Source organism: Mesoplodon bidens (genome assembly GCF_964165515.1).
Source record: "Mesoplodon bidens genome assembly, chromosome: 3".
NCBI lineage: Eukaryota > Metazoa > Chordata > Mammalia > Artiodactyla > Ziphiidae > Mesoplodon > Mesoplodon bidens.
Window position 1 is genome coordinate 5152599 of NC_138178.1, and position 10626 is coordinate 5163224.

Below are 10626 nucleotides of genomic sequence, written 5' to 3' on the forward strand. Positions count from 1 at the left end.
GTAAGGATTTTCCTTTATTTTGTGTCTAACATCACTCCCCCAAAGCACAAGTCTTTAAAAATATCTGTAGGTGGATATATAGATTTAGGTATCACATATAGGTATAGATACACAGAAAAGCAGGGTAGTTTCCCACGTTGGAACTAAATGAACTTGTCCCATTTCTCTGCATCTTGCTAATGGAAGATGCAGCTGTTATATCCTGGATGTTGCCCTACACTTTAACCCCTGTAGTGGAGTTTGTGCCACGTATATGCTGCACATACCAAAATGCAGTTTTCATTTTAGTCATAGTTTCTTTAATTTTAGGAGGTCTATTTGTTAGAACTGAAATCACACATGGACATGGACCCAGCTGGATTCATTTTATGAAAAGACCTATCATCATTTTGTCTACAAATTGTTTTATTATATAACATCTATTTATGAATTTTAAAAATAACTTAATTGAAAAGAAGTGAGGTCTATCTAAAATGACCAAATTAAGAGCTACGCTTCAAGCATAAAGTTGAATTTCTCAAGTTAACCCAACCTTGATTTTGTGGGAATTTGACCAATAAGACCAAAAAATATTTAACCAAAACATATATTGTCATAAAATTTAGAGAACTGTTTAGATATCAAATAAGCAAGACACCAAAAGAGTTTTCCAAAGATTTATTGAAGCAGAAACAAGTTGGTCAGATACGTGATGGAAAAAAGCAGTTTTAATGGTATTCAAAAATACTTTTTAAAAAGTATTCTAGCACAAGGCGTCTTCGGTAAACTAGATTATGTTGTAAACTTTTTTCTAAATCTTTTACGAGTGTTGGTTCTCAAGAACTAGAGCTTATTCCTATTTCAAATCTATCTTGCACTCCTGAAAAAACTGCAGAAAGGCACTTGAAAGCTGTTTCTTTAAGATACGGATTTCTTTTTTATTCTCACTGGTAGTATTTTGCCGCATGGAGTATGTGCAGTTTTTATTCCAGATCATCGTGATGCTGGGAAGTTTCGTTGATAACCTGTTAAGAAAAACAGAACTCAAATCAAATATAATACTACACACTAATGATTAAATTACCCCATAAAGCATGCCAAAGAAAAATCCTAGGAAAGGCATATAATTTATTGTGAAAGTTGGAAGATCACGTTGGTCCTGCGTGACCAAGAGTCACAGCAAGCAGGGACAGATACGTATGTAAGATGCGCTTCACCTGTAGGCAAAATATGTATCCGATAGCATGTTATGACTTAAAAAAATAAACTTAAAAAATACTGTGTTTATGAAGAAGAATGCTGTAATAATCATAGGCAGCAAAGTTTAAAAGCAATTAAAACATATTAAAATGTACAGCAAGTACATTTTATGTGCAAGGGAAGATTTACATGAAGATTACGATACATTTTGACCATTTCTTTCCTGGCATAGAGAGGTAATGAGAAACTACTTGATCATATGGCATGTCCTTGTATTACATCATGACAGGGTCTAGGAGTGGAAGGCCGGGAAGGCCGTTATGTCCAGGATCAAAACATTTCTGCTACTGAGGCAGTCTAATGAAACTAGTTTAGGAAGTAACTTAAGGAAGCAGTTCTCCTGTTTCAAATCAAGTACCAAAGGAAATCACTAATTTTAGACAAAGGCAGACTACTATCCCACCTTCACATCTAGGAGCCAAACAATTAGATGGCTGTGTGTAGTGCTGGAAGAGGTCGACCTATTCTCTTTTTAGGAGGCATGAGTGAAACCGAAACCTCCCAAATTAGCTAGCTGTATCTGAGATAGACTTAGTGATCTAAAAGTTTATCAATGCCTGTCTGAAATTACTCCCATTTTGATTTAAAGATACCAACCTGTCCATCTCTGGTTTCAACCGTCTTAATCAGAAGTGTCCTTTTTGAATGGGTGTCCACCAGAGGGAGTGAATCCAGATTGGTTTCTGAATAAAGAAAACAGTAAAAATGAAATTTTTAAAGTCCAAAGAATGATGATTTTTTGTTCATGATTGTTTAAAGCACTATTCCCAAAATAATTCTAAAGACTATCACCTGTTTTAAAACCCAGGGGCTAACAACACTGTAGCATCAGGATGAGATGGACTACTTCAGTGTATGCTCCAACAGGAGGGAAAAACAATGGAATTTCACTTTAACTGGACGTAGAAAATGTAAGAGAGTCCTTGTTTGAAAATTATGCCTATCTGAGAGCCTTTTCTCTTGTCTGGCATTTGTCAAGTATCATTTTAAAAATGAGTGCTTTATAAACAGAACGGTTACAAGCTGCTCAAATTTTTCATAAGGACTTCCCTGGCGGTCCTGTGGTTAGGACTCCGCACTTCCCCTGCAGGGGGCCCGGGTCTGACCCCTGGTGGGGGAACTAAGATCCCACGGGCCGCGCAGTGCAGCCGAAAAAATAAAATATTTCCTGAAGGAGAATCAAATGCTTACCCCTCAGGTTCAGGGAAGAAAAGTTTGGAAGAGGTAGAGCGATCCTAGAAAGAGACGAAGAAAAACAGTGAAACCTTTTCGGAAAACAACAAGGAATACACTTATACACTTACTTTCATCAAATAAGAAGATTTACAATCCAGAGGGGAGGGATTTGCTTCAGAAGCATTTACCTATGATCGGTCTCATTCGTACAGTTAAATATTTTACTCCAAGCATTTGCTCCAAGGGGCTGAAGGTGTGACAGGGTGACTCTTGGTTTTCAGAGTCAATCGTAGGTTGAAATCCCAGCTCAGATATTGACTAACTGACTAGGAGAAGGAACTCACATCTCCAGATCTGAACTGAACGTTCCTTATCTGTAAAAAGGGGTAAATAGCTACCTTGAAGCAAGGCTCTGAAGATGAAATGAGGTGACGCATGGAAAGCAAGGGGCCTAATACCTCACACAGGGCAGCGTGGCATTGACTCCCACGAGCCCCGTTCCCCACCTGCTCTCCTCTCCTTCCAGCAGCTTCCTGTAGGTGGCAATCTCGATGTCGAGAGCCATCTTAACATTCAGCAGATCTTGGTATTCACGCAGGTGACGAGCCATCTCTTCCTTCATGTTCTGAATCTCGTCCTGCAGGCGGCCAATAGTGTCTTGGTAGTTAGCAGCTTCCACGGCAAAGTTCTCTTCCATTTCACGCATCTGGCGTTCCAGAGACTCGTTCTGCAGGGGAGATGAGAAAGGCCGCCGGTGGTATCTCCCAGAAACAAACGAACAAACAGAGCTGTCCCCCCAACCACTTCCAGACCATGTGCAATCATTTCCCCTAGCAGCAAATGGGGAACGCTCCCAATTTCAGCGGAAAATACAAGTACCAAGTCCCCTCCTAGTGGAAGCAGTAATACAGGTAAACTAAAACCTTGGATCTGCAAGTTCTTTTTGAATCTGTCTTGACGACTCATTGGCTTCGGACTAAAATGCAAATTTTTCTCCCTTTGAGCAATGTTTTCTTCCGATAGCACCCTGAGCTTGGCCACCTGAAATGGGTCCAAGCTGGTGATCGGCCCTCTCTTCTTGCGCTCTGATACTCACGGTGCCTTTGAGGGCATCCACCTCGCAGGTGAGGGACTGCACCTGCCGACGGTACTCGTTCGACTCCTGCTTGGCCTGGCGCAGGGCATCGTTGTTGCGGTTAGCAGCCTCGGAGAGGTCAGCGAACTGTCAGGGAGGAAGCAGAAACCTGGGTCACCCACGTGCCTCGTCCACAAGTCCTCTGAGGTTCTACCTGGCCTGGGTAACAGAGCCGGCTTAAAGATGGCAAACAGACAGACACGTAAGTAAGGCGTGATACCAACCAACTTCTACGCTCAAAGCTCAAATCGCAACGTGTTCCAGGACACGCCTCATTTGTTTTGAAAAACCAAAGGAAATGAGGTGGAAGGCCAATGTTGAGATTTCCGAGTAGAACTTCCCTGTTTCCCTCGTTCTCAAAGGGTGGAGGTCAAGGGCAAGGGGGTAACCTGGAGGTAGGGTGACAGCGGGGCCGTGGCAAGGGCATCTGCTCTTCTAACGGAGGGGGTGTGAGTCGTGGGCGGGACGCAGCAAGAGAGAAAACTCGCGCAGGAGGGAAAGCCAGCTAAACTTGGCAGCGAAAAGCTACTTAGGAATCGCAGACAGGTACAGCGTTGTCCGAAAAGAACGCTTTTCTTCCGTTCTGGCCACACTTGCTCGTTTCGCACCTTGGACTTGTACCATTCCTCAGCCTCCTGGAGGTTCTTGGCGGCCACGCTCTCGTACTGCTGGCGGACGTCACGCAGGGCAGCCGTGAGGTCGGGCTTGGAAACATCCATATCGATCTGGACGTGCTGTTCTTGAATCTGGGCCTGCAGCTCCTGGATTTCCTGAGGAAAGAAAAGACAGGCGGTCAGCCGTGCCGAGTACGGGGGCAGCGTCACCCACAATGGTTCACAGACTGTGATTCCTCTTACCTCATCATGCAGTTTCTTCAAAAAGGCAATCTCTTCTTGCAAGGATTCCACTTTACGCTCCAGGTCCAGACGTGCCAATGAAGCATTGTCAACATCCTGTTTCGAAGAGAGAAAAGACAGGGCATGAAGGAGGATGCTAAAGTCTGTGGCCTATCCCATGTATTCATTTCAAACGAACTATATGAACTTATGTCTCTTTATTATAAAGAAGGGCACTGACAAATTTTATAACCTTCGAATACGTTTGTAAGTCACCCAGTGCTACAACCTACTCTGTTTTCTTTTCTTCATTAACAAATTTGAATTGTGGTGCACTGGGTTGTACTCAAGGTGACCAGTAGACAATTTTAAAATAAATAAATAAGTGTATGCCGACATGGCAGGCTGCAGTCCATCAATTATTATTGAATCCACATTGTATCAGTGAAGTTTCTATTACATTTTTTAAATCTAGGAAATCAATGCCACAGCATTTTGGGGAGTTAACATCATGGAATAGTAGGATAATGGGAGTTGGTCAGGTTTCACAACTTCGTGTGTACATGAGAACGTGCAGAACAGAAATTAGTGCTCCAGAAGTTTCAGCACATAGTACATAAGCTCTTTTTTGCCCCCCTCTACTCAACTCTTTTGAAATTTATCCTTGGGATCCCAAGCAAGTCATCTGGCATTCAAGTTACAAGGCTAGATTTATACTCCAATTCAGGATGTGCCCTGGCAAAAACGTAGTTCAGGCAAATAAGGAACAAGAAGTGTAACCCTGAACTGTATTTGCTTTGCTTTTTCTGGTAGATTTTTCTCCTGGAACTCCCCTATCATCCCACAAGGGTGTGTCCACATCTTTTTCACTTAGCACTGTGTCAGTTTGGTTCCTTAGCTTGTTTCAGAATGACTGATCAAAATGCATACAGTGTTAACTGTATGTAAAATTTTTGCTGCTCTGATCTCCTCTGTTTCCACCATCTGTAAACTGCTACATCCTAAAGATTTAATTTCCCCTTAAGGGAATGTCATGAGGATTGTTATTCCTCTTATCTTGTAAGCAGTTATATGTGGAGTACATAGTTTATAGCCTTACAGTCTTAAAATGTTGACATGCTTCTATCACCTTCATGGAAAAATGAGAGAGGAATAAGTGATAAAAAAATCAGCCTTGGGGAAAAAATTTCATTTTTGCTTGCTGTTAAACCCTACAAAAGATACACAAGATGATTTACTCTATAAAAAAGTTCGGTGTGTCACATTCTACTTCTTCGAAGAGAATATGAGGGGCTTTACCTCATCCCTAAATAGGGACAATTTATACTAATATTGATTTATATGAGGTTACTACTGGGGGTAGAAAACACTACAGACATGATGATCAGAAATGCCCCATGACTAAAATAAACTACTCATTGCTGTGTTTAATTTGGTAAATGTATTTCTGCTTCAAAATGTTATTCTAGACTGTTTGTCTGAAGGAGCTTTTATAGCTGACCCAGTAAGTGCTCAGGGGAATGCAGCTATGCTGGTGACTCTTCCTGCTTTGGGATTCCAATTTTCAGTTAAAAATCATTTAAGGCCATCTACCTTTGGAGCAAGAAAACCTTTTACTTAAAACCCCATTCTTCATTTTCAGGTTTATGCTTTATGGAGAGAACATGCTAAAGAATACAGAGGTTCAAAAAAGAAAGGCCTTTCCACATGTGAGGTATGACTGTAGCTTTAAGAACTCTTCATATCACATACTTGGGAGTCTGGGCCAGATATTAGATAAGGGATGTTAGCAAATACTTGTGTCCAATTAGAACGGTGCTTGCATCATTACATAGTCCGTAAGAATGCAGCCTGCTGCAAAGCGTCTCTGGGAACACAAAGACTCCTATTCTTTCCGGCCAGAACGGCCCCACTTGCCAGGATGTCTGTATCTACATTCCATAGTGAAGCCTGTAGAAACCATTAATACCTTTCAGCCAAGGGGACAGATGGTTCCTTTTCACCCTTATGAGGTCACAAAATAGTTGTGCATAGGGATACTTCTATCTAACCTTAGGGCCACAGTAGAACTTGCAGTGAAGAAAAGAAACTTGCTGGCTTAAGTCCAGTTAAACTGTTTCTTATCTTCCAATACATTTTACATTTGAAACTACAGAGCAGAACTGCGCTTTTGGTGGCCTTGTAAAAGGTAGCCAACTTGACTTTGGCAAACCGCCATCTAAATCAAACTGTAACTGTTCGAGATCAGAATATCAACGTGTTGCAAAAATGAAACGGAAAAAAAATGATTTCTTGGGAAAAAAAATCTTGAAACAAAGTAAACAGTTAAAGACTTCCCTTTATGTCCTAGAGAACGGTTTGATCATTCAAGGGTTTTTGTCCGGAGCAGCTCCGAACTGTGCTCTTTCTGCCACTAGGGGGCTTGGAGCGCAGACGTGAAGTTTGGCACGATTTATACTTGGGTGAAGGCAACTTTTAGAACTGCCCGTGGGGCGCGTGGGCGGGTGGCGTCCGGTGGCTGCGGGTGGGAACAGAATCTACAAACCTGTCTGAAAGACTGCAGGGTGCTCTCGGCTTCCTCCCTCTGAAGCATCTCCTCCTGCAACCTGAAAACAGGCGCGCATTAACCACAGGGGCACGGGGAAACCGCCAGGGGCGGGGCGACCACACCCAAACACCCCGCCGTGGCCGCCAGACCAGCGCTGCTGCGCCACTCCGCGGGCAGCCAGCGACCGCGGCTTTTAGGGCTGCTGCCCTCGGCTAGTTTGAGCGGGGCCTTGGCCACCGCGTGGAAAGGCAATCACGGTCGCCACCACGACCTACGAGACGACCGCCACCACCCCACCCCGGAGGAGACTCTGCAGTCCCTTTGTCTCGCTCCCTGCACGGCCCCGTGGCTGGCAGCCCGCCGTGGTGGGGGGAGGGGGGAGCAGGAAACTTTCTCAAAGTTTGGGGAAGTCGCACGCATCGTTTGCAAGGGCCTTCGAGGACAGACAGAGCGGTAGTTTTAAGAAATCTGAAAGTTTCTGAGACAGGCGTTCTTGGGCAAATGAGTGGGGCTAGAGGGGAAACGCTAAGTTGCAAGATGCGGGTTCAGGGCGGGGCCGCCCGCGGCAGTCACAGCCCTGCTCCCCCGCTGTCCCCCGGGCAGCCGCCGCCCGGGCCACATCCCCAAGGGCGTGGCGGCTCCGCTTCCCCTCTCTTTCCCTCCCGCTGCCCCGCGTGGGCGCCTCCTTACTTCTCCCGGAGACGCATGATGTCCTCGGACATGTTGTCGCGCTCCACCTCGACGCGGGCTTTGTCGTTGGTGAGCTGGTCCACCTGCCGGCGCAGCTCTCGCATCTCCTCCTCGTAGAGGTCCCCCAGGCGCGACTTGCCCTGGCCCTTGAGCTGCTCGAGCTCGGCCAGCAGGATCTTGTTCTGCTGCTCCAGGAAGCGCACCTTATCGATGTAGTTGGCGAAGCGGTCGTTCAGCTCCTGCAGCTCCACCTTCTCGTTGGTGCGCGTGTTCTTGAACTCGGTGTTGATGGCGTCGGCCAGCGAGAAGTCCACCGAGTCCTGCAGCAGGCGCACGCCGGGCACGCTGCTCCGCAGGCGCACGGCCGCGGAGCGCGTGGCGTACACGCCGCCCGGGGACGAGGCGTAGAGGCTGCGGCTGGTGCCGGGGCGCAGCGAGCTGCCCAGGCTGTAGGTGCGGGTGGCCGTGGTCACGTAGCTCCGGCTGGAGCTCGGCCGGCTCGCGGTGCCGGGGCCGCCGAACATCCTGCGGTAGGAGGACGAGGACATGGACCTGCTGGACATGACTGCAGAGGGCGGCGGTGGGCTGGGCGGCTGCGGTGGCGCGGGCTGGCTCCGGGAAGAGAGGCGCGCGAGGGCGCGGTGGGTGTGGGCAAAGGGAGCGCTGCTGCGTATCTGGCGCGGGGACCCCGGAGCGAGAGTGGCAGAGGACCGGACCCCGCCGAGGGCGCAGTTTTTATAAGCCGGTTAGGAAGAAGGGTCCCCTCCCACTGCCATCCCGGAGGCAGAGTGCGCCAACCAATGGGGAAGGCTGGGCGGGGGGTTAGGGCGGGGGCGCCCTGGAGCCTTCCTCCTCCCCCGTTCTCCGCCCTGGGGACTGGGTACAGTCTCGGTTACTTCTTGGCTGGGCTGGGGCTTTCGGGGGCTTTCCTGATGGTGGCCCGAGCTCTGCTCACCTCTGGGTGCTGAAAAAGGCGGGGTCTCTCAGTGGTGGGGGGACCCGCCCGGGACTTGGACCGGACGGGTCCCGGGCACCGCGCCAGAGCGGCGCGGGAGGGGCGCGCAGCAACGGGGCTGCGGTCCGCAGGGAGCGGGTGGGTGGGGAGACCCGCGGGAAGAGGGGGAGTGCGGGTTCCAGCAGATCGGGAGGCGTGGACAAAGAAACAAAGAGGGTCTGGGATTGGAGCGCGAGGTGGGAGCGCGCACAGCCCAGGACGCAGGGCTCGAGCCCCCCGCGCAGCCTTGCGCACCGCCTGCTGCGGAAGGGGCGTCGGTCGGGCCCCATCTCTCTTCGCCCTCTAGTCTTGGAGAGTCCTCTCCGGGGACCTGACGGGCTGGGTCCGGCTTTGGACGGCGGGAACTGCGAGGAAAGCCCGGGGGGAGATGGGTGGGGTCGCTGACTCACTGGCGGCGAGTCACCGCGCCGGGCCGTCCCGCCGAGGTCGAGGGCTGCTAGCGGTTCAGGGAAACCGTTAGACGAGATTGACCCAAGTCTCCCCGGGCGCGCGCGCGCGCCCGCGCGCACTGTTTGTTAGAAGTTTTACGCAACTTCGAGCTGGGCCTGCGCTTTCTTGTATGCAGTTCGCCTCCGTGGAGACTAGAGCGCCCGTCAATTCTTAAGAACTCGCCAAAGCCTGATTTTGCTCCAATGTGCAGACTTCTCTTTAGTAAGAAACTTCGGCCCGGGCTCTGTAACCGCCAAACGCGGGTCTGCGGCATCACAAACGCGCTCCGGGAAGGTTCTTCTTGCAAAGTTCCCTCCCACCCTTCCCTCCGGTCTCCTCTCGGCCTACCCCTGCCCCCATAAAACCACACCCAGCTTTTAACATGATCTGGAAGTTTTGGGTGAAAGAGGAAACTCAGCGTCCGCAGTTGCAAAATCAAATTGTTCACTGGTTTTTCTGCTGTAGCGGAAGTCATTAAAGGTATATAATCTGCATCAGTTATAGAATGAATTAGGTATTACTTTAAATGCTTAATTCGATGAATGAAAGGCAATTTTATACCTCAAATGGTAGAATGTTTGAGGGAAGTAGATTTATGAGTTCGTTTTAGCTCAGCGATGGTGCTCACTGCAGGATTCTGGTGACTTGTCTGGGAAATGTCACTGGTCCCTTGGCCTATTTTCCAGAAGAATTCTTGCAATTGGTCTCGGAGTGAGGGAGATAAAATTGTCTACAGAGCAAAAAACTTTCGGTCTAGGGCACCAAGGGAGTGTTCAGATTCTCACACCAAAACCTTCCAGGTAAATCACTCAACAGGGTTTTTGTTGCAATATGAGTAACATGCAGAACAGCGTGATTACCCGCAAAGGGAGATGAAGAGAGCCAATCCAAGCCAGTCTTTTAGTGATATCTGTAGCAATTTAAAAATCAGAGGTTTGTGTTTCTTTTGTATTTATAAGACCGAAGGAGTATTGAGAGGATTAGCCCCCAAAGCACTGTAAAAATAAAAGCATCTTGATTCTATAGTGAATGGGGGTGGGAGGGTAGGGGGAAGTAAAAATTCTTCCGTTTTTGTTTTGGGTTTTGGAAGGGGGGTGCTGGAAGTTACCTGGCATTTAAGAAAAGTAGTTTAGAACCAAATGAAGGGTTTATTCCAGCTTCTTTGTACAAGCCTCTTTTAGGCAATATTTTGTTTACTGCATTTCAGTTACTTCTGGCCAGTGGGGCTGCCAAGGTCGAAAACTGCAGGACCCCTTGCGGTACCGCTCCCCTGCTGTGGATTTCCTTAATTCTCTCTTTCCCTGCGAGGCTGTGGGTCCTTCCCGAGCATTCCTGGGGCGTGGTGCCCTGGCAGACCAGCTTATGCTCCATGTTACCGTCTTGCTCTCAGAGCGCCCTTTATTCAAGCCACTGCTCAACAAATGTCACCATTGTGAGTTTGCCTGGAACCCTTAGGAGGAGAAAAAGCCATCTCCCTCTGGGGGGAAGGGAGGGTGGACCTTACGCCCACCTAAAATGCTGATCCCAGGGCAACAAGCTGGTGCTGTCAGAGGACTCT

The 10626-nt window shown here is 48.1% G+C and overlaps 1 protein-coding gene across 1 annotated transcript; it reads right to left on the reverse strand.

Moving 5' to 3' along the window:
- Nucleotides 1-642: 642 nt before the first annotated feature.
- VIM (vimentin) lies at nt 643-8342 on the reverse strand. Its single transcript, XM_081229188.1, has 9 exons — nt 7625-8342; nt 6932-6992; nt 4408-4503; nt 4159-4320; nt 3512-3637; nt 2922-3142; nt 2431-2474; nt 1837-1922; nt 643-1004 (listed from the first exon to the last, which is right to left on the reverse strand). The coding sequence occupies exons 1-9, from the start codon at nt 8185-8187 to the stop codon at nt 963-965; spliced, it is 1401 nt and encodes a 466-aa protein (XP_081085314.1). The 5' UTR covers nt 8188-8342; the 3' UTR covers nt 643-962.
- Between the last annotated feature and the right edge of the window lie 2284 nt (nt 8343-10626).